The sequence below is a fragment of the Anser anser genome (genome assembly GCF_964211835.1).
Source record: "Anser anser genome assembly, chromosome: 5".
Lineage (NCBI taxonomy): Eukaryota > Metazoa > Chordata > Aves > Anseriformes > Anatidae > Anser > Anser anser.
In genome coordinates, this window is record NC_139725.1 from 34,637,015 (window position 1) to 34,659,307 (window position 22,293).

The following is a 22,293-nucleotide window of genomic DNA, read 5'->3' on the forward strand; positions in this document are numbered from 1 at the left end:
GCTTTTCTGTTCCTGGCATTGAGGTCTGCTGGTGGCTGGGGCTGAGCAACAGGAGCAAGCCCCTGCCCCTTCACAGGCAAAGACAGGCAGGTTTTAAGCTGCACCTTTGGGTCATAGAGCAGAAACCGTTCACGTGTGGTGAATTTTCCCCAGATGGCTCCTCTCGGGGTGGTGGAAGCAGTGCTTCTGTGCGGGATGCTTTGCAACGGGGCTGTAGGTCCTTGCTGTGGGATCTGAAAAGGGGGAGAGTTGGTTTCCTGAGGATCTCTAGGATTGCTAGTGGGTGGGTCGTGGCAGCAGCTTTGTGAGGTTTCCTTTGTGTGGATGTTAGCCCCAGTTATGCAGTGCATCTTGTCGTCCTGGATTTAGCTTCCTCTTCCTCCCCACACACCTCATTCCAGTTATCTTGTCCCTAGCACAAAGCAGTTTAGGGATCAGATGTTCCTCTGGGGGTGCTCTCAGAAATACGTTGTCTCGTCCCTTTCAGGAGACTGCAGTCTATGGGGAGCACATCTGGTTTGAGACCAATGTCTCTGGGGATTTCTGCTACGTTGGGGAACAGAACTGCATGGCAAAACTGCTGGTAAGTCACCTGGGGTCACCCGCGTCCCTTGCAAGGTCCGCAGATGCAGGCTGTGCTGCCACCCGGCGGAGAGACCATGAAGGTCCTGCTGCTGCCTGGTGCTGGGAGAAGAAGCGTGGGGGACCTGGAGAGCTAGCAAGAGGAAGAGACCATGTGTTCCTCCTACATCTGTGTGCTGGAGTGCTGCATCCCCAATTTCTGCCAGTGCCGACGTTTGGTTTGTGGTTGCAAACCTGCCAGAAGTGACACGATGTTCCAGAGGAAGGTTGTTGGGATCCCACGTGCTTGGAGGAGGAATCTGAACCTATCTTCTCTGGAAAGACCGTTCAATAGTGGGGAAAAATGAGCACTGGAGACCCAGACGTGCTGTCTCCTGACCCTGTATAGCAGGAGCCCAAACATATTGTGGGCACCTCCCTGCTGTGTTGCAGAACCAAGAGCATTGGCTCTAGGCACGTGTTTAGATCCCTTCACTTGCAAGGTGTCTAGGTTGTATGTAACTCCTACAGGACTTGTTCTGCGCTCTGAAAAATATGAAGGCAGTGTGAGGGGAGATTGAGCTTGCTGGCCTCTGAACCCTGCTGCTCACATGTATGTTTTTCCTCCCCTTTTCTCATCCTCCAGCAAAAACCTCTCTCCAGGCGTAAGTGTGCAGCCTGCAAGATCGTAGTGCATACACCGTGCATAGAACAGCTGGAGAAAGTGAGTAAAGCCTGTTAAGCCCCTCTCTGTGGCTTGCAAAGCTCTAACAGCCTTTTCCTGGCCAGCCCTGTCTCTGGGATAGGGCAATTCAAGAGGATTGGGAACTGCAATGTGTTGTTGCGAAGAGGGGTCCTATGAGGAGAAGATACCAAAAGGAGTGCTAATGATGTGATTGGGACCCCTGGCCCCATTTTGTTCAGTGAGAGAGATAAATTGGGAGTTTCATACACAAGCACTGAACATCTCCAGAGGCTGTACTGTAGTAAAATAAACTCCAGTGGGTTTCCTTCAGGTGATGGTTTTACTGATTCCTCCCATGTGTGTTCAATCCACAGATAAATTTCCGCTGCAAACCTTCCTTCAGGGAGTCAGGATCCCGGAATGTACGGGAGGTGAGAGATGTGCCTTGGACTGTGCCCATGTCTGCCTTCTCACCTTTTCAGTTTGGTGACAAAGGGATCAGATGCTGCCAGAGTGCTCCCAGCCCATGCTGGCAGCATGTTGTCCATCAAAGCGCTGGCATTGTGCTGCCTCCTGGCTCCAAAGAGGAGGTGCAATAAAGGAATATCTCTTTGCCAGGCACCAACACAGACTGGTTGTGTGGAGAGAGGAGATTGCAAGTAGCAAAAGGCAGAGCATCTGTTGGTTTGCATGTGCTACTGCTCCTATATCTGCATGGGGGGAACCTGCAAGCAGTGTTTCCTGAGAGTTTTCTACCTTCCTGTGCTAGTCCCCAAGCAAATAGAGCAGTCAGTGGTTTCCTGAGTCTCCACGGTTTGGAAGGGGGCAGTATGGGCTCACTTTTTGCTTTATCACTCAGTCTTGCCCTGCGTTACACAGGTACTCCATGTAGCAATAGAAGAACTCCACGGTGGTTGGACCCCTTTATTCCACATCGTAACCTAGTGGGTGCTGCTTCTTTCCTCAAAGAACATGGTTGTTAGGAGCTAGGCAGGCAGCTGCTTGGCTGCAGGCACTCCGGTCATCTTGCTGTACATGCAAACTGTCTCACAGGGGTTTTTCATACCTTCCACTGTCACTTTTTTCACCTTTTACTGGGGTCATCTAGTCAGAGATATTAAGAGACAGAAATGTGATTTATTGCCAAAGTAGCATTCCACGTTGCTGCTTACCCACTCTTTTGTTTGCTTTCTGTGATCCTGTCTTCAGTTTCCCTTGCTTCCTTTTTGTTTGTTTGTTTGTTTGTTTGTTTTGTGGACTTTTCTTTTGTTTAATTCCCTCTTCTCTGAGCATCTTAAGTTGGCCTCTTGTCCCTCAGTTCTTTGGCTTTGCCTTCTCCTAGAGGTTTACTGCTGGTGCAGGTGAACAGTGGGCTTGCTGCAATAGCAGAGGTCCTAGCTCGCTTCCTCATGCCCTCATCCATTCCTCATGCCTGTTTCTCCATTCTTACACACACTCATCCTTTAACTTTTTTTTTCTTTTCTTTCTTTTCTCTTTAGCCTATAGTTGTCCGGCATCACTGGGTGCACCGGAGACGGCAGGAAGGGAAATGCCGGCAGTGTGGCAAGGTGAGAGGGCATCTTGTTTTTTTCTCAGCCTGAAGGAAAGCTAAGGTCAGACTAGGAACAATAGCAGGGCTGGGAAGCAGAATTCCTGCATAACATCCCACTATTCCTGCTAGGCAGGAGCAGCCTATGGCAAAACCAAGACTCATGCCCTGTTTTGCATAGTGAAATACTACATAGGTCCTTCCCATTTAGAGTTGTTCTCCCCCTGGGCCCGATCAGTCCCAGAGGCTACCGTCTTCCTGACATATTTTATTTGGGCAACAGCAACACTGGTGCTGTAGTGGTGGTTGGGGCTATCTGACAAGGATCCAGAGGGCTCAAGCTGCAGGCACATTCTCTTTGTTTATGTCTTTCTTGGTGGTGGGAAAGTCCTGTTGGATGATAGGAGGCTGTCAAGGAATTCCCTAAGCCTCTTATCCTTCCCTCTGCAGGGTTTCCAGCAAAAGTTTGCCTTCCACAGTAAAGAGATTGTAGCCATCAGCTGTTCCTGGTGCAAGCAAGCGGTGAGCAAAGCCCCCAGTGTATGTCTTTACTAGTCTGCTCTGCATCTAATGACCCCTGCTTTCTGTCGGGACTGCCCTGTCTTATTCTCTGCAGCCTGCCCTTACAACTCCTCTCACTGGGGTGGCTGGAAGCACTTTTGATAAACTTTCTCCTCAGTGCCTCCCAAGGGAAGCCTTCCCATTACAAGACTCCTATGTCATTTCCTACAGCAATGTCATGGGGGAGCTGGGAGGAGAAGGTGGCTGTCCCCAGCAAATGGAGCAGCTCAGTTTTCTCTCTGTCTCTCTGCTTCTCCAGTATCACAGCAAAGTGTCTTGTTTCATGCTGCAACACATCGAAGAGCCCTGCTCACTGGGGGCTCATGCTGCTGTCGTTGTTCCTCCCACTTGGATTTTGCGGGTCCGACGCCCCCAGGTAAGGCATATCAGCTCCTGAGTTACTGCCTGACTCCTGCTTGCCCAGCAGCTCCTCACACAGTGTTCGAGTTTCTTCCTTTTGTCTCCAGAACCCCATGAAATCCAGTAAGAAGAAGAAGAGGACATCATTCAAGAGGAAATCCAGCAAAAAGGGTGCTGAGGTAAGAGATAAGGAAACAGGACCTTGTGTTGGAAGGGCAGAGGGTCTGGGCAGCAAGGAGCAGGACTGGGAAAAAAGGGCACTTTGCAGGGTCTGTGCTGAGGTTAAGGAGAGTGAGGTGGAGGGAGGGTGCTGGGGCAAGGAGGAGCCTTGGGGGTGGCCAAAGATCTCAGAGGATGGCACAGAGGTGAGAAAGGACTGGGATGTTTTCTTCCTTCCACTTCTGACCTGCATGACGTTAGGGCTCAGCTGGAGGTGGGAGTTTACATTTCACCAGGTTTGTTGATGAACCTGTGGCGTCTCTTGCAGGAAGGAAGGTGGAAACCCTTTGTCATCAAGCCCATGCCAGCTCCTCTCATGAAACCCTTGCTGGTGTTTGTGAACCCCAAGAGTGGTGGGAATCAGGTACGGCCTTGTCCTACACCTCCCTGAGAAGGCAGCTCTCTGAGGGCGTTGCCATTTGGCTGCTGAGAATTCCGCGTAGCTTTGGTAATGTCTCAGCTGCAGAAGAGGCCAGCAACCTCCATGGTGTCGGTTTGCTACCTCCTACTTCCCACCTAACCCAGGCTTTGCCTGAGTCCCCCAGAACACCATTGTCTCAGCCTGTCCCCAGAACCAAATGCCTTCTTCCCACTGTCCACTGGGAACTGCCTGTTTCCTGAAATCTTTCGTATCCCCCTAGGGAGCCAAGATCATCCAGTCCTTCATGTGGTATCTCAACCCACGGCAAGTGTTTGACCTCAGCCAGGGTGGACCCAAGGAGGCGTGAGTACTGATGGGGGCGGCACCCTTCCCTTACCCATCCCTTCGCCAGAGCTTATTCTGCCGCTCACAGAGGCCTGATGCTCCATAGCTCCCTTGTGCAAAGAGACATTCAAACAAAAATTCAGGATTTGGGAAGCCTCTCTAGGACATGTTCTGGCCGGTCCTGACCTTCCAGTGTTTTCTGCAGGACAGATAGTCCAACCGTAAGGCTAGTGGCTAAGAGATGAGCTGGGAGGTCACATTCCCAAATCTAATTTATGTTGCATCAGTGCCACGTGAGTCTGGTTTGTTTGCTGCATTTCAGTTTATCCACCTGTACAGTGACTGTAAATACCCCACTCTTCCTCCACAAGAGCCATTGAAGACAAAATTGCACGGCTTGCCTGCTGCTGAGGTGATAGGGAGACAAGCACAGCTTTGTGAATGCCACCTCCCTCAGGGCTCTGTGGGGGCAGGGACCCCTGCAGTGACACCTTTGCCTGGCTGCAGTCTCAGTGTCTGCCCTGCCCTCCTGTCCCTCCCTGTTCCCTGCAGGCTGGAGCTGTACCGCAAGGTCCACAACCTACGGATCCTGGCGTGTGGGGGAGACGGCACGGTGAGTCCCCCTGCCCCTTCATTCCTGCCGTAACCTTTGCAGTACCCTTTCAGCAGCCCTCCTCGCTGTAATCCAGAGCGGGGCGAAATGTGTGCGCTGTATCTGTGGTGTGACTGGTAGCACCAGATGCTGTGGGTTCCCTCATGCACCTTTCCAGGGTGCACTATTTGCATGGTGTGTTTGCTTTTGTGGTCACTGTGGGGAGCAGTGTCCCCATGGGGGTTTCTAATATCTGCTGCAGCACCCGTTTGGAGCGTTAAGGAACATGAAGAGCCTCAGCAGTGGCTAAGGGCACCTGTCTCTGTTTCTGTGGCCATAGCTAGTGCTCCATGTCACCTTCACCTACTTGCTGGTCCCTGAAATAACCAACTGTTTCTCCGCACTCTCTGCTCGAGCAGGTGGGCTGGATACTCTCCATTCTGGACCAGCTACGCCTCAACCCACCTCCTCCTGTGGCCATCCTGCCCTTGGGGACCGGGAACGACTTGGCCAGGACACTGAACTGGGGTGGGGTAAGTGATGGGCAGTAGAGCTTACTGCTGCCAGAGGTAGGCCTGAGTGCTTTGACTCTGCTTCTAGACACACGGTGGGCATTTGCACCAACTCTCTCTAAAAACAAACCAACAAAGAAGTGTCATTTGGACATTAACTGTTCTTCTGACATTTGAATTACTCTGAATTAGATTATAATATATTAGGACATTAACAAAAGCAATCATTATTTCATACTTTCAGGAGATTTTTAGAAGGAAGATGCATTGTTTTTAATATTAGAGCCCCTTTTAGTTGTTGTGCATTCAAGTAGAATGTGTCTTTTCCACATCCTTTGCTCTGGGATGTCTGCCCACAGTCCACTGTCTCTGGGACATCTCTGGGACACAGACAGCAGGCTCACCAGATCCTGCTCTTTACCAGGGTTACACAGATGAGCCTCTGTCCAAGATCTTGTCACATGTGGAAGATGGAAACATTGTGCAGCTCGATCGCTGGAACCTCCATGTGAAGCCAAACCCTGATGCAAACCCTGAGGAAAAGGATGAGACAGCTGCTGACAAGGTGGGTCATCTCCTCTCTGCCTTCGTTCCCTGCTCCACTGAAGTATCTGCTGCACCTCTGCTTAGCAGGGAGTGGGCTGGATGCTGCATGGTCCCCTGTGGTCCCTGTTCCTGGGCTCTGCCTGTCCTGCCCTGGGGCTGTGCCAATGCCATGAGGCCACTGAGCTGAGGGCAGCAGGAAAGGGATGGTCCGTCACCTCAGGCTGGTCACCTCTAATGTCCTGAAGGGAAGATGAGTCCCCACTCAACCTCATGAACACAGTGCATGGCTTTACTATAGCCTCACCTCGTCTTTGCCATGGCCTCACATTGGCAGCCTCATCCTGCCTGCACCAGGGTTTCCAGTCTTATTCTTCCATTCCATTTCAGCTCCCCTTGGATGTCTTCAATAACTACTTTAGCCTTGGCTTTGATGCACGGGTGACACTGGAGTTTCACGAATCCCGAGGTAGGTGGCAGCAGGGTGCGGCAGGGCTGGGGCAGGGTCTGTGATGAGGGGTACCACAGGGGTGGCACCTTGCAAGATGCTTTTACAAAGGGACAGAGGTGAAATCAGGGGAGTGAGTAGAGCTGTTGAGAAGCAAGAAAGGTGCCTGCAAGGGAAGAGAGCTGGGGGCTGTCCTGGCTGAGGCTGGCTGGAGAGCCATGTTTGGAGAGAAGAGGCAAGGGAAGTATTTCCACGTGCAGGCCAATGACCTGGACTTTGTTCTTTTTTCCCTAGAGGCCAATCCAGAGAAGTTCAACAGCCGGTTTCGGAATAAAATGTTCTATGCTGGGGTGAGTGCATAAGGGTGTCTGGGCATGCCCTCATTGATTCACCTAGAGAGCAGGCATGGCCCCAGCTCCTTTTCACAGTCTCAAGCCACTCCTCTGAGCTAACGGGGCCTTTATACACCCAAACTGAGCCCTGCCCCTGAAGCTGGAGAGGTGCTGGAGAAGGGCTGCAGCCCTGGGAGTTTCAGCTCTGCTTAGCTGCAAATGCTGCTGGTGGTACAGCTTACTCTCTGGCCTGTGGTACAGTTGCTCCCTTGATCTCCTGCCACTATTGTTCTTATTCTCAGGCTTGTGGACAGTCAGCCAGGCAGGACCTCCCCAGAGCTGTGGGAAGGCAGGCTGGCCCTCCTACAGGGGAGCGGGAAGCCTCTCTATACAGTCCCCACACTACTTTGGTCTTTTTTTTTTTCCATTTTTTTTAAAACCTTGAGCCAGTTACAGCTCCCTGGCTAATAATGCCTTCTAGAGTTTGTGTCTCAGGGTCTTGTTTATTTGTCCATCCCCAGGCCCTCAATGTACCTCCCTACCCAGGTGATAGGTGACTGGTATTTGGCAGTACTAAAGGCCAAATGCTGCTCTGCACCATCTCACATCTCTTCCAGTTGTCTCCCCTCCTCCCTGCACAGTTAAACACAAAGGGAACCTTAGGATCTGTGCAACAGAAGCCATACAATCTCTCCTGGTATCTCTGAACGGGGTCACACAATCCCTGTTTTATGCTTGAGACTGAATTTGTCTCTCATGACCCGAGTGTCTTAGTAGAGGAAACCCCCCTTGCCTGTTCTTCCCTAAAGCCAGGACTGGGCTAGCAGGGGAAAGTGAGAGCATGGTACTGAAGCTGTGAGGTGCCCCAAGGTTTTCGGTAGGTAAAACGTCAAGAGGAATAGATCAGGTTGTCTTGGGAGGGGGAGAGAAGAGAATTTCTCCAGTTGACAGGGAGGGTCTTTGCTCCTCTCAGCAGCCGAAGTCTGAGGGTGGATGGCAGGCTTCCTGGCTGCCCACTTCAGTGAACGCCTGGGCACTAACTTTGTCTCTTGCCTTGGCAGACGGCTTTCTCCGACTTCCTCACAGGGAGCTCCAAAGATTTAGCGAAGCACGTCAAGTTGGTTGTGAGTGTGCATCGGTGCTCTGGGCCAGGGAGGGGGGCAAAAACTGCATTGGGGGTGAGGAGTGCCCCCTCTAAGCACACCGAGTACCTCAGTGCTGGGGAAAAGGATGTGTTCCTTGGGGCATCAGCTTCCTCTGGCTTGGAGGTCAGTGACGACGAGGAGCAGAGGGGGAGGCTGTTTCATCCCAAGTGGGTAGGGTGGGACAGAACCCCTCGTTCCAGCAGCCTGAATGTCCCTGTGTTGTCTCCAGTGTGATGGGACAGACCTGACCCCCAAGATCCAGGACCTGAAGCCCCAGTGCTTGGTCTTCCTGAACATCCCCAGGTGAGCAGTCCCAGGACCTGCCCTTGTGTGCTGGACTCCTCCCTGCCTTCCAACAGACCTGTGCCCGAGTCTGAGGGTGCCTGTTCACGCTCACTGTCCCTTCACAGGTACTGTGCAGGCACTATGCCCTGGGGCAACCCCGGTGAGCACCACGACTTCGAACCACAGCGCCACGATGACGGCTGCATTGAAGTCATCGGCTTCACCATGACATCCCTGGTGAGCTGGTGCTGTTGCTGGTGGTAGCTAGCAACCAGAAGAGTGGCAGGGGGTTGGAGTTAGAAGACCTTTGAGGTCCCTTCCAACCTGAGCCATTCTATGATTCTCTGAGTGACTGGTCCCATCGCCCAGGAGTCAGGGAGCCCCAATGCTCCTCAGCTCCCCTCCCGTGGAGTTGTGGTGATGGCATGTGTGACAGTATCTGAGATTTAGGCAAGGTGCTGTCATGCACTGATCCCTGTGAATCGCCCGAAACCCTGAGAACTCAGTTCACTTGCAAAGTCTGGCTGTCAGTGGGTGTTCTCCCCGTCCACCTCTCAGTCCGTGCTCTGCTCTCACTCTGGAATTCTTTCACAGGCTGCTCTGCAGGTGGGTGGCCATGGGGAGCGGCTGTGCCAGTGCCGGCAGGTGGTTCTCACCACGTCCAAGGCCATCCCCATGCAGGTAGACGGGGAGCCCTGCAAGCTGGCAGCTTCCTGCATCCACATCTCCCTGCGCAACCAAGCCAACATGGTGCAGAAGACCAAGCGGCGCAACTCCATGCCTCTGCTCAATGAGTAGGTTCCTCAGATCAGCCGGTCACCTCCTCTCCAAAGCAGAAGGGATGGATGGGAAAGGGAAAGGACTCATCCGTCACTCCCATGAGCATTTTGATCCTCTCAAGGAGGGGCTGGGAAGGGATCAGGCTGCAGAGGTGTGGCCAGACCCTCATGCTGGAGAAGCTGCTGGTGGCAAGCTCCCCACCCCAGCCTGTGTTCTTGCTTGTATTGGAGGAGTGGGGTGGGTAAGAAGAACGTGAGCTGTTACTTTCTGACCCCTTCTCTTTTCCTTCCCCCCTGCATGCAGCCAGCAGCCAGTACCTGAGCGGCTGCGAATCCGGGTGAGCCGAATCAGCATGCGTGACTACGAGGCACTGCACTACGACAAGGAAAAGCTCAAGGAAGCCTGTGAGTGACCACCTGAGTAGCCAGGGGTGGGAACTGCACTCCCCAAGTCCAGCGGTGCCCTCAGTTCAGCTGTGTGAGGTGCTGGGGATCAGGCAGAATCTGCTCCCTGAGTTGCGTTTGTGTCCTGTTGTGCAGCCGTGCCACTGGGGATCATCGTGGTTCCAGGAGACAGTGACCTGGAGTTGTGCCGGACCCAAATCGAGAGGCTGCAGGAGGTGAGGCTCTGCATGGGAAGTGGTTAGGCCGGATGCTGGGAATGGAGGGGCTGGGATTTCTAGGCCTCCTTGATCTGCACACACCAGCACACATGCTCTTGTTTCTGGTAGCAGCTCATGGTTTGCTTTAACCACGTGATGGAGGCAGGATCCCAAGGTGGTTGGCATATTTCTCCCTGCTCTCTAGCAGCTTATTTCTCAGCATTGCTCTTCTGACCTTGTTCTCCAGGACCAGAGTGCTGGTGGCCCAGAAAAATTATGGGGCAGGGGAAGAGGCCAGTACATATCCTACAGGGACCTGTCACCTCCTGGGTGTTCATGGGGAGACCTTTCCTCTCTCCATTTACTTGTTACACTGTGTGTTCCTTCAGCCTTCTGCAGGCTCTGTCTCCTTGCACAACTCTGCCTCTCCCTGGGTGCCTGGATTAGGGTTGCCCCCCCTCCAAATCTTTTCACTTGCAAGTACTAACTTTAGTGCTCCTGCCACTGTGCTAGCGCATGCCCCCAACCTGCACACAGGCTGCATAAACCTTGCTCCTGGTGAGCAGTGCCTTCCGAGCCCACAGCGTGGCTTCTGGTGTTGTACTGCACAATCCACTTTTCTCCCAGAAGATCTACAGGACAACCTTCCAACCCGAGCCATTCTGTGTTTTACCCCTTCTCTCTCCTTGAGCAAATCCTGTGCTCTAGCCCCGGAGCAAGGCAGGGACCTTGGCCTGGCAGGATGTAAAGCTTCTTGCCACATCTGCAGTGTGGTGACAGAGCCAACCCCTGTGGGACCAAAGAAGGGATGGGGGGCTGCCCAGACAGACACTGTAACAGCACACCTTGCCTTTCTGCAGGATTTCCCTCCACAGCCCTCTGCTTTGCAGCGCCTGCTCTTTCAGGTGTGTATAGCTTCACTCTGTCCCCCAGGCCCATCTATCATGTGCACGATGCTGGTCTTGTGGGCTCATCTTGTGGCATTTCTCCAGTGAGATGGCGTGTTAGCTCTGGTTTGTCCCATGCTGTTCCTCATCACCGTGTGCTGTGACTGTGTTCAAAGTTTCCCTTTCTGTCCAAGCACCTGCAGCCCTCCAGTCTGCAGGGACCTCCCAAAGCAGGAGGGACACAATGGGGAGAGAGCAGGAAGGCCAAGAGACATAACTCCTCTTTTTTATGCAGGAAGGAGATGGAGCCAAACCGAAGACACTGTCATCCCAGAAGCTGTCACCAAAGTGGTGCTTCCTGGACTGTGAGTATCATCTTCCCCTGGGAGCACTGCTTGTGCATGAATCGGGGGGCGATGGGACAGACCTCGGGACTCAAGGATGCTGGGGTCTTTGCAGCCAGGTTCAGTAGTTCTTGGCCCCAGGCTGTGCCTCTGGCTGCTTGCCGCAAGTGAAGCAATGAGCCTGCCAGGCCAGGAGCATCTGCTGGTCTCCAGCCCCCAGAGCTGAAGGTGGCTCTGTAGTACATGCCTGGTCTTTTCAGGACTGGTGGGGTTGCTCTCCTGTGTCGTGCAGGCAGGGGGCCCCCATGCTCCAGCACGCTGGGAGCAAGACATCACCTTGTGTATCCTGGAGGTATGGGGAAGAGTCTCCGTGCCAGTCTTCAGCTGCTTCTCCTTCCCATCCCGGAAAGAGCTTTCTCATTTCTCTTTGTCTTCGCTGACCTGGAGGCCAGAGCTCTCCCTGTGTACCTGGAAGCTGGCCGAGAGAAGTGACTACCAGTGATATTTCATCTCCCTGACTTGCAAGAGGAGTTTCTAGCTCCCAGTAGCAGGGCTCAGGGCAGAGCAGAGCTGCCCTCCTCCTGTGTTGTCAGAGGGCAGCACACAGGAGCTTAGGCCCTGCATGCAGGAGGGCTAATCGGGGCCAGGAAGAAAGCCAAGAGCAAAAGCCAGCCCCATCCCCAGAGCTGACAGCCACCGCTGACCAGGTCAAGGCCTTTTTGGACGCAAAGCAGATGATTCAGGGGTACTGACAGGTCATCTGGAAACCTGTCCTTTCTCCTCATCTCAACAGAGATACTGCTGTGTTTCCCCTGAGATTGCAGGTCTCAGGCACACGTGTTGGGTCTCTTCATCCTGGAAGGGGACACCACGCACAGCCACGAGTTGCAACATTGGCTCGGGAAGCCTCATGCTAGGCAGAAAGGATGTAGCTTCTCCCTTGGTGCCTTCAGCCCTGCATGCGGAGCTGCTGGGATGGCTGCTCCCAGGTGTCACTACCCGGACTGCTTTCCCTCCTCCAGCCAGTCTCCCAGCAGCAGGTTCTGAGCTCAGGAAAATGTGTCAGGAAGGAGGCCAGAGCCTCATTCAAGACAGCGCAGGCTCATTAAAGCGGCTGAATTACAGCAGCTTCATGGCTGTAAATCTCCAGCCAGGACAGGCTGAACGGGGTTCTTTCACTCCTCTAATCTGCTCTGGCCTGTCCCCACTCTTTCTGCAGAGAGAATTCCCCGGGCCCCCAAGGGTCTCACCAGAGCAACCTCACCTGGGCAGCCACCAGCAGCCTGGTGGGACACAGGGGGAATGCCACCATGCCGGGGGACACAGTTATCCTGCTGCTGTGTAATGAGCAGAGGGTGGCCTGGGCCTCTCCTGCTATCCTAGGAGAAAGGGGCTTGAATTTTCAGCAGGGAATGGCACGCTCAGTTGTGCCTGGCGGCCCTAAGCTCTGACGTGGCCTTGTGGTGGTCCATGGAAAGTTACCTCAGTAAAGCCAGAGTACGGATGAACTCATTGTTCTTCCAGCCCCTAGTGCCACAATTTCCCTGTGCTGTGCACCGAGGTGTATCACGTTAATTGGGGTATCTCCTCACCTCTCCCTAGTGGATTCTGATATGAGCACAGCCTTGAGCTTCTTGTCTTCTCTCTAATGCTGCGCTGCGTCTGCAATGCCCGAACACCTCAAAGCCCCCAGAAAGGCCATGGTGCCAGCTAGGTGTGCTCTTGCCTTCCCTCTGCCTCCTGATGTTGCCAGGAATCACTGAGGAGAAGACACTGAGCAAAGGCATGTTGCATGGGGCATGGAGATCTGTAGGGCTGCCTCTCAGGTGGAGAGAACAGCGGGTCCCAAGGGGCAGGGGGCCGCTCCTGGCTGGGGGGTGCTGTTGGCTTTGCTGTGCCCTCTGTGCAGGCCACGGAGTGGCTGAAAGTTCACCAACACCCAGTGGTGGGGAGCAGCCACCCCGCTCGTTCCCCACCAAGAATCACCCCATCTGCCTCTGTCCATGTCTTGCAGCAACCACGGCGGATCGGTTCTACAGGATAGACCGCGCGCAGGTGAGTGTGGGGGAAAAATAACCTTAAACTGAGGTGGGGGAAGCTCAGGGGATGGAGACCACCGAAAGCAACCCAGACTGCTTGAGGCTAGGGGGTTGGACTTGGAGGGTGGATGTCTAATGCCTCAGCCCAGAGCAGGTGGCAGCTGGGGCAGGAGGAAAACCCTGTAGGTCACGGTGGGAGCCACCCCTCCAGAGGCTGTCTCTCACTGATGCATGAGTTTGTCTCGATGTCACCTGTGCGCAGTGTAGGCAGCTGGCAGGGTCAAGGTTGTTTTAACCTGGCCAAGTGTGGATTAGTGTCCAGGCATCGTCAGGGGTGCACTTTGGGCCAGTTCAGGAGTCCTGTGAGGGTCTGAGGACTTGGGAACCTTGAACGGGGATGGGATTTGTGCCAGCCTGGGGTGAGGGCTGGGAGAAGTGAGGCAGCAAAGGCATGCCTGACCATGGCCCTGGGCACTGGTGATGACAAGCTTCCTGGGGATGGACAGGGTGGGATCCAGCTCCCTTCACTGCTGAGTGCGTGGGTGGGACACAAGGCATGGGACATGAGCGGATGGGAGGTGGAGCTGCACAGAAGTAGGTCTTGCTTCTAAAGGGACTGACTTGTGCATTCCAGGAGCACCTCAACTACGTGACAGAGATCTCTCAGGATGAGCTCTATGTGCTGGACCCAGAGCTGGTGATCACCCAGACTGTGGGCACCTCTCCTGCCATGCCTGACCTTGTGGACTCATCCGCTGCACCTACTGGGCACCATTTTGCATTCCCCTCCTCTTCCTCCTCTCCACCCTGCTCTCCTGCCCCCGTGTGAGTCTGGAGTGTGGAGAAATAGGGTGCTGGGCCTCAGGAAGGATGGGCAGCTATGGGGGAGTCATGGTTGGCTTCACAGCCTTGATCCCTGGGCTGGATTGAAGAAGCTACTCCCAGGAAGTGAGCAAGAATTCACTGCTAAGTTAGACCCAGGGGTGGGATGCTGCCCTGCCATTCCTGCTCCCTGCCGGCTCGGCTGAGGGCAGTGGAGCAGCACAAGGCAGCTCGGCCACAGGGCTGAGCTCCAGCACCCTCCCTGTCCATGGGCATGGGTCAGGCCAGCCTCGGGTGCAGGTCAGGAGCTGGGGGCAGCAGCAGAAATGGGAGTGGGGGTGGGAGAGAATCCAGCTCGGGAAAGCAGCAGATGGCACGGGCAAAGGACAGCTAATCCTTTGGCCTGCTGCTCCTGCCTGCTGGAGGAGTGCCACAGGTAGGCATCTCCACAGCCGTCCCTCCACCCGCTGTGTGCCCTTCTGGGTGACGTGCTGCCAGGGTTAGTTACGCCTTTTCTTCTTCCCTTCCAGTGCTGAGGCTGAGCTCTGCCTCCCGCACAAAGGTGAGTTCTGTCCTCACCGCAGGCGCCGAGCAGGGCTCTCAAGCTGTCGTGCCTCCTCGCGTGTCGAGCTATTTTGGGTTCCTGCCATCACTTTTTGGCCTGTCCTTTCTCTGATGTGCAGCCAGGAGCCCTGCAGCTCGTGTGCTAGGCGGGGGCGGGTGACCCCAGAGGCGGGCGGGAGAGACCTGAGGATGATTTGTGGAGCGGCCCGGCCGGGCCGAGCTGCGTGGGGAGGGCAGGAAGCGGCACGGCAGGGGGGTTAATCCCCCACCTGCGGAGCCGTGTGCCGCTGGCTGGGCCAGGGGATGTCTCTGCCAGGCCGCTGCGGGAGCTCGGGTGGTGGGAGCACAAGGTCAGGGGCCTCGCTAAGCTGAGCAAATGGAAAGAGTTTCCTGGAGCTTGAGCAGAGCCCAGTGCCTGGAAGTGTGAGTGAGTCACTGGTGAGAGGCGTCTTGGCCGCCGGCCGACACCCAGATCTGCTCCCTGCTTCCATTACGAGGCATCCTGCCCACGGGCAGAGCCCCCTGCTCCTGCGGCACACGTCTCCCTGGGACTGAGCTCAGGCTGCACCCCCAGGTACAGGGGTGCATTGTCCCTCGCTTACCTGAAGGTGCCGGAGCCGTATAAAATCAGCATGGCTGCTGTTCACCCTGAGAGCAAGGGCTTAGCACCTGGAGGACCTCAGCTGACTTTGAGCCTCTGGTGTCCAGCTCTTGGCTCCCCAGTTAGATAAATAGCATTACAGCTTTGCTTTTCTGATCCCAACCCATCTCTCTTCTTTGCAGATGACCTTCTGATAGAAGCTGCCAAGAGCGGCGACTTCAGCAAGGTAGGCGCTTTGGCTGTGCGCCACGACACGCAGCCGGGGCTGGCGCTGAACATCACTGCTGACCTGCAGCAGCTCCTGTTGGGGCCCTGCCTCCAGGCAGCACCCAAATGGGTGAAAAGCAGGCAGGCTCCCGGCAAGGAGCCCTGATCCTCAGCTGGGGAACATGGAGGGAAGGGACTTGGCAGTGTGGCTGAGCTGGACAAAGCTCCCTGCCAGGCACCGAATACCCACGCAACCTGCTGGGTACGCCAGGGACGCAGTGCCAGGGCTTGAGGGTTATGGATGAGAATGGAAACTCATCTGGAGCTCTCTGGCAATCCTGTAGTTCCAAGAACTGCACCGGGCTGGAAAAGACCTGATGGTGCGAGACTCCTCGGGCCGGACCGTCCTGCACCACGCTGTCAAATCAGGGAGCAAGGACATCGTCAAATACATCATCGAGAACGGTGAGCTGGGGCTGGCTTGCTGTGGCCAGAGTGCCACCCTTGGCAAAGGAGGCTGGCAGCCGACAAAGCCTGACCCTCTGCAGGGAGGGGGTGCTCCCGGGCACAGGATCCCATCCCTCCAGATTCGTTACGCCCTCCCACTGTGGCACGGGCTTTCTTTAGCGTCTGTCTGCAAGTATTGGGGTGCCCCCAGGCTGCTACCACATCCTTGCTGGGACCAGCGTGTCTCTGGGAAAAATTTCCCAGTGTCCCGCTTCTGCTTTCAGGGGAGCTGACCTGTTGTTTTTGGCAGCTCCTACTGAAATGCAGGCTGATTTATTTTTATTTAGATATTTCTCTGTAATGAGACTACAAGCAACTCTTCTTCCCTGCTCTCAGCTGGGGTCAGATGCAGTTGCTGGCCCGAGTGCTTTGGAGCCGAGCCCCTTGCAGGCGGTGCAGATAGCAGCCCCTACAGACAGAGGCAGCGTGTGACTGGGGAGCGAGCAGGCCCAGCTCTGCCCCGCAGCTGGGTCTCACTTGCCCTGCACTCTTTCTCTCCACAGCCCCTTCAGAAATCCTCGATGCCACAGAGGAAGAGAAGTAAGTTGTTTCCTGACCTGTTTTACCTTGTTGGCTGGACCCCCCGCACGATGACTAGAGTCACCCGGGCCCTTCTCATGCCCTGCTGTGCTCACTGTGATCCCCAGCCAAGGTTTCCAGCCTGTTCTGGACCGACCGTCCCCAGGCAGCATCCCCTCCTCTGCCAGGGCTGCCCGGATGAGCATGCAGCCCACCGTGAGCTCCTTCTGCATCCCGAGGGACATCCCTCACACGCAGCGCTTGTCCCATCTCGGCACGTTTAGGGGGAACGTCTCACATCTCCCCATTTCTTCCCCTCAGCGGTGAGACCAGCTTGCACCAGGCTGCAGCGTTACGCCAGCGCACTATCTGCCACTACATCGTGGAGGCTGGGGCGTCGCTTATGAAGACGGACCTGCAGGTGATGGCAGAGGGCTGGGAAGGGGCTTGCTGGGGGCACCGTGGGGCTGGCAGGAGCAGGGCCTCACAGGGCTGTCTGAGGAGGAGCTCAGCAGTGTTTTGGCTGGAGCCTTTGCCAGCAGGCAGCCTGCACGTGGGAAAGGCGCAGAGCTGGGAGGAGAGGAGCCATTCGGGGTTCCCAGCAGCAGAGGGGTTAAATCCCTCTTCTCCCCCCCCTCCCATTTGCTTCTCCCTCTGTTGTTTTATTAAATTAGGAGCAAGGCGCTGGAATGTCTCATCCCTGTCTCCCCCTTCCCACCCTCTGGGGTCACAGCGAGGACAGTCTCGCTGGCGAGCTCCCTCCCAGCTGCGGGGCTCCCCCCGCGGAGCCGGGCTGGGAGCGCTCGGAGCTCCTCGGGTGAACCAGAGAGTGTCAGCAGGCGGTCGGGGCCCTTTCGTTCACATGCCAGATTAATTGAGATGTGTCTTGGTGCCAGGGACTCGTGCCAGCCCCCGCAGGGGAACTGCAGGAAGGGGACCGAAGCGGTGTTTTGGTACGCGAGGTTCCTGGGGCTGGTGTTGCAGTGGAGGGGATGTGCTCCCGTCTGACAGGGGAGATGAAGTACCAAGTCCAAAAGGTGCAGCCTGTGGGGCTGGAACTAGGGATGCAAGCTCGCTGGGGCTGGTGGAGCTTGGGGGCTGCCTCAGACAATGAGCAGCCCCTTTGCCAGCTGCCGGGGAGATGCTGTACAGACAATCTCTGGCTACCGATCAGTCCTCCTGTTCGCTGGCTGTGCGCAGCGCCTAGGGGGGCTGGCCCGCTGGGGCCTTGGCCAGTAGCCACAGGATGAGAAGAAGGTGATGCCCAGGTGAGGGGAGGCTGGGGAGAGCCGGCAGGAGAGGGCAGCTCAGGAGGCTCGGCCCTTCTCTGCCCGGTGGGCAGGGGCGCAGGTTGCTCTCCTGAGGCAGCTGCCTGATGAGCAGCCTCAGACCTGCCAGCACAAAAAGGAGCCCAGCTCAGGAATGACAGCCTGCCCCGGGGAGCGGGGCTTGCGTGTGCCTGTGTGAGCACATGCCCGGCTTTGTAGCTGTCTGGGGACCCATCTGCTCCACGGCGCTGACCTTGCGTAGCCCCCCGGGTTACAGCCTGCCTGCACAGGCAAGAGCTAGCCTCGGTAGGAAGCCTGCTGCAGGACCCTTTGTCAGACCTGCCGCACAGCTGGGAGACAGTCTGATCCGTCCCCTGCAGCGGCGAGGGGGGCTGGCCCTTATCAGGTAGCACGCATCAGCCCGGCTCTGCAGAGGGGCCCTGGGAGCTCCAGTTTCAGGCTGTGGGTCTGGGCAGGCAGTGCTGGATCAAGGCTTCTGCAGGGGGACGAGGAAGAAACTCAATTCCTCCTCCTTTTTCCCCCCCCCCCTTTGTTAAATGACTGCTCGGATTCAGTCGATGCAGAGAGGAGGCCCCCCGAGGAGAGCCCGAGCAGTGAAGCACAAACAGCCTCCAGCCCCCTGCCCGAGTGCCTGCTTGCGCGGGACCTTGTGGCATGCCCGTGTGTGTGCGTGCGTGCAAAATAGGTTCTTGCACACTTGGCAGCCAGAACATCGGTGTCCCCAGGAGTTTGTGTGAGCGTGCAAGAAGATGTGCCTGTGGGAGTCCCTGTTCCAGTCCCGCTCCCAGTGCAGCCGGCGGCCGTGCGTGCGTGCCGCGTCGCTCTGTCTTTGCGGCGGGGTGGGCTCGAGCTTTTGTCCGCAGTTGTACCCACGCACGGCGGAGGCTCCTTGTGCCCGGCCATTGTTCGTGCTGAAGCAATGTAGCTGTGGGTTGTCCTGAGGGCCCCCGCGCCCCGCTGCAGCCACCCGTGCCCTGCTGTGCGCCGCGGGACGAGCTGGGCAAGCCGTGCTTCCCTTCGGGGGCCGGTTTTCAATGGCAGCGGCAGAGTGCCAGGTTTCTGTGGCCTTTCTCAGCAGAGGGTTTGTTCAGCACCGCAGAGCCCGGGCACTTAACGAGAAGGAGCGAGGAGCAGGGGGAGGGAGGGGGAGAGGAGACGTAGCGGCGAGCTGTTAACAGATTTGCTTTTTATGGAGTGCGGGAGTTCATTAGTGGACACAGTCCAGATGGCTGCAATAAGCTGGTGAAATGTGAGCCTCCTCCGGGAGCGGGAGCGCTGGTGAGGCTGCGAGAGGGAAGGGGGGTTGGTATTCCCGGGCATTCCCCAGACATACCCCTCATTCCTCACCCTCTCCTGCCTGCCTCCGCAGAGCCGGGGAAGAGCAGGTCACCGAGACCAGCCTTTGTCTCCGCTGCGGGGCTGGTGAAGGTGGGACTGGTCCTTGTCCTGTCCCGCCCGCAGGGCTCATGGCCCTTCAGGGGACAGCTTCCAGCCCTGCGGCTCAGCCGGGCTCCTCGGGAGCTCCCTTTTGCTCCGTAGCAGGCACACGGGCAGTGGGTGCTGCCTGCCTCAGGGCTAGGCTGTGGGCTCTGCGGGACCCATCCAGAGTCACCTTTCTGATGGGGGAACCTCAGGGTGCCAAGAGGGCTGGCGAGGCAGCATTTAGGCAGTGCCCAGCGCACTGACGTGTTGCCTCCCCCGTGCAGGGAGACACCCCCAAGCACAGGGCAGAGAAAGCCAATGACCCTGACCTGGCTGCCTACCTCGAGAACCGACAGCACTACCAGATGATCCAGCGGGAGGACCAGGAGACAGCTGTGTAGTGCTCAGCGTGCCTTAGCCCAAGCCAGCTCGGGCAGGACGAGAAGAGGACGGCACCTGGCAGAGCTGTGAGTCTGGCCCAGCCCTCCCTAGGTGTCAGCCTAGGAGGAGGAGATGGAGACAGCAGAGCTCTGCTCCGGGCTGGGCTGGGACTCTGTTTGAGGACAGTGGGTATTTGGGACTTGAAGCCCGGCTCTTTGTGTGTCCCCCTTTGCCCCTCATCCACCACGTTCCCTGCTCTGGACGGGCTCCATCCCAAAGCCCCACCAGGGGTGGAGCCGCCCATCACCTTTGCACAGGGGAACGATGCCGGTGCCCCCGGCAGGTCCTTACCTGTGATCCACGTGGGATGTCATTGCTCGCCCTCCTCCCTGCCGGCAGTGCCCTCCATTAGCCGCTTCACTCGGTTCACGTCCCGTTCCTCCTCTCCTCCCCAGCAGCCACGGGAGGTGCAGGCAGACAGCAGCACTGCCTGCGCAGGGGCTGTGAGCCTAAAACCTTGCCCCGAGGGAAGCTCCGCGACTTACGGCCTCTGAGTCCTCTTCCTTCCTGCTGCTTTGGGACTCTGTGGCAGGAGGAAAGTCCCTGGCGTGTTAGGGGACGTGCACCCACCCCTTCCTCAGGGCATCTGGGACTAGCGCAGCTGGAAGCCTGGCAGCCGCTGCCCTCCTGGTTGCCTTCAGTGCTGGGGTTCGTGCTGCTCTCAGGGATTCCCCCCGCGCCCCCAACCTGTGGATGTGCATCCTCTGAGCGTGACTTCTGCCATCCCCACAGACTGGACACAGGGCTTTGCAGGGAAAACCTGGGAGGGTGCCATGCCCAGACACAAGCTCCCTGGGCAGGCTGCCAGCCCACCTCCCAGGTTTTAGCAGAAAGAGGGGTTCGGATGCATGGGAAGCATCAGGGACCCCGGCCCTGAGTCACGCATGTGATGGGATGGCATTTTGGGTACCACCTGCCACGGGGCACGAGGCACTGTCTGCCCTGCAGAAGCTGTGAGCCCTGAGGTAGCAGAGCAGCCCCTGCAGCAGCTTTTGCAGTAGCAGCAGCAGTCTCTGGGATGCAGAGGTGCCAGCAGGGGAGGAGAGCAGGCAGCCGAGTGTGTTGTGGACCTGCTTGGCATGTTCAGTCAGGTCCAGGTTGCTGCTGGCAGGTTGAGTACCAGGAGAGGAGGCTGGGGCAGCCCCACCGTGCACTCACACCCAGCTGTGGCTGCTGCACAGTGCCGGCTGACACCGTTTGCATCTCCCCCACAATACCAATACCAAAAAGAATGAACGTATCACGATACCACAGAGAACCACAATACTGTTCAGGCTTTAGGTTGGGGGGCAGAGTTACCCTCGAGTATGGGGGAAGCTGAGCCAGGGCAGTGCGTGAGGCTGGTGTTGGGGTTCAGCAGCAGAATCAGCAGTTTAAATCCTTGTCCCGACTGTGATGCTCCAGCAGTGCCAGGAGTTCCCATCGGTGCTGCTCGCTAGCTGCAGACGGACAAGACACTGTCATCTTCTCAAAGGTGCAAGCTGCTGCCTCCCAGCCAGGGCACCCAGCCTGGCCTGGGGGCGTTTACAGCCCCAGCTTCCCCCTTCCTCCCCAGTTTTATATGTTCCTTTAGTTTTTGTACAGGTAGTTCAGAGACACACTGTCCCCCTCCCCGCCGGGCCCCTGCGCGTGTGAGCCGAGTTGCTGTGCAATTCCACGTCTGGCTGTTTTTTAGGCAGAGGCGGAGGGGGTGTTTGTAGCCCTGCCCGCAGAGGGCAGGGGATCTGTGCAATACCTGGTTCTGTGTTTCCCAGATGCTGTCGTAGGACTGTATTTTTGTAACTCTGTAAGGGTGCCGGCTCTAGCAGGCCCAGGGCCTGGCATGAGCCTGCGCTCCCATTGCTTTTCAACTTTGACTGTTTGGATGTTGTTGTTTCTTGCCATTGAAATAAAGAGTTGGATGTTTTAATTCCTCCCTCCTTTAATTGCTGCTGCAGTGGGCACGGCGTGGGGGACAGCTGGCTGGCCCTGAGCGAGGTCTGACCCCAGGTCTCCTGTCCCACGTCCCATCGCTATTCAGTGTCGTGTGGAACAGGGAGAAGACCCACCGCCATCCCAAGTGATGCAGAAGAGCTGAGAAGTGTGCCAGGAGCTGCCAGCTCCTGCTCCTGCCCTGCTCACGCTGTTCTGGGCCGGGAGGTGGCAGTCCCGCAGTCATGCCCGGCTTGCCCTTTGCAGCTGCGCGGCTCTTGATGGGTTACTACAGCAGCATCCCACCTCCAGCACCAAGTTCCTGCAGGCCCTTCTTTGTGTCAGGCTGTCCCCCTGCTCCACAGGGGACGAGCCTGCCTTCCCGTCCATCCCCAGCCTCGCAGGGGGGCACAAGGCTTCTGCTTCCAGCGCTGGGCACTGGGGTGGCAGCGGCAAGGTTTGGGATCAGCCGCAGCAGGAGGACTGCTATCTGGTTACAAAAGGAGGGGATTAGGAAGGCTTCTGCCTCCAGCCCAGCCGCTGACGTGTCAGGATGCCTGTGGCCAACACCATCCCTCCCGCGGAGGTTCCTTCGCAGAGGGGAGGTAATCGATCCCGCCAGGCCCAGCGAGGGAGCTGGAGACAGGCGCGGGCTGCGGGCCCGTACCTTGAAGTCAGCTTCCCGAGGGCAGCCTGGCCGCCTGCCTGGCACCACCGCGGCCCCCTCTCCGTCCCCCGCCACATCGTCCCTGCCCCCCGAGCCCCCCTCGCTCTGGCTGCAGCCCGGGAGCCGCCCGAGCTGGCAGAGGGACCCGCGGGGTGCCAGGCCCTGCCCGGGGCCCAGCCGCACGCGGTCCCGGC

The 22,293-nt window shown here is 56.9% G+C and overlaps 1 protein-coding gene across 4 annotated transcripts in view; it reads left to right on the plus strand.

Annotated features, from left to right (window-relative positions):
• DGKZ (diacylglycerol kinase zeta) overlaps positions 1-21,430 on the plus strand; it is a 43,892-nt gene extending 22,462 nt beyond the window's left edge. For all 4 annotated transcript variants that reach the window (XM_083837578.1, XM_083837576.1, XM_083837577.1 and 1 more), the window contains 29 exons: positions 488-583; positions 1,208-1,285; positions 1,621-1,677; positions 2,746-2,814; positions 3,246-3,317; positions 3,616-3,732; positions 3,824-3,895; positions 4,204-4,299; positions 4,577-4,659; positions 5,194-5,254; positions 5,653-5,766; positions 6,170-6,310; positions 6,679-6,757; positions 7,031-7,086; positions 8,130-8,192; positions 8,443-8,516; positions 8,624-8,735; positions 9,093-9,292; positions 9,582-9,682; positions 9,818-9,897; positions 11,062-11,131; positions 13,125-13,165; positions 13,784-13,974; positions 14,502-14,533; positions 15,319-15,362; positions 15,688-15,808; positions 16,354-16,390; positions 16,691-16,790; positions 19,365-21,430. In XM_083837578.1, the coding sequence (XP_083693704.1) occupies positions 488-583; positions 1,208-1,285; positions 1,621-1,677; positions 2,746-2,814; positions 3,246-3,317; positions 3,616-3,732; positions 3,824-3,895; positions 4,204-4,299; positions 4,577-4,659; positions 5,194-5,254; positions 5,653-5,766; positions 6,170-6,310; positions 6,679-6,757; positions 7,031-7,086; positions 8,130-8,192; positions 8,443-8,516; positions 8,624-8,735; positions 9,093-9,292; positions 9,582-9,682; positions 9,818-9,897; positions 11,062-11,131; positions 13,125-13,165; positions 13,784-13,974; positions 14,502-14,533; positions 15,319-15,362; positions 15,688-15,808; positions 16,354-16,390; positions 16,691-16,790; positions 19,365-19,481 (2,574 nt within the window). In that variant the 3' untranslated portion in view covers positions 19,482-21,430. The remainder of the gene's footprint in view (positions 1-487; positions 584-1,207; positions 1,286-1,620; positions 1,678-2,745; positions 2,815-3,245; positions 3,318-3,615; positions 3,733-3,823; positions 3,896-4,203; positions 4,300-4,576; positions 4,660-5,193; positions 5,255-5,652; positions 5,767-6,169; positions 6,311-6,678; positions 6,758-7,030; positions 7,087-8,129; positions 8,193-8,442; positions 8,517-8,623; positions 8,736-9,092; positions 9,293-9,581; positions 9,683-9,817; positions 9,898-11,061; positions 11,132-13,124; positions 13,166-13,783; positions 13,975-14,501; positions 14,534-15,318; positions 15,363-15,687; positions 15,809-16,353; positions 16,391-16,690; positions 16,791-19,364) is intronic.
• The last annotated feature ends 863 nt before the right edge of the window (positions 21,431-22,293 follow it).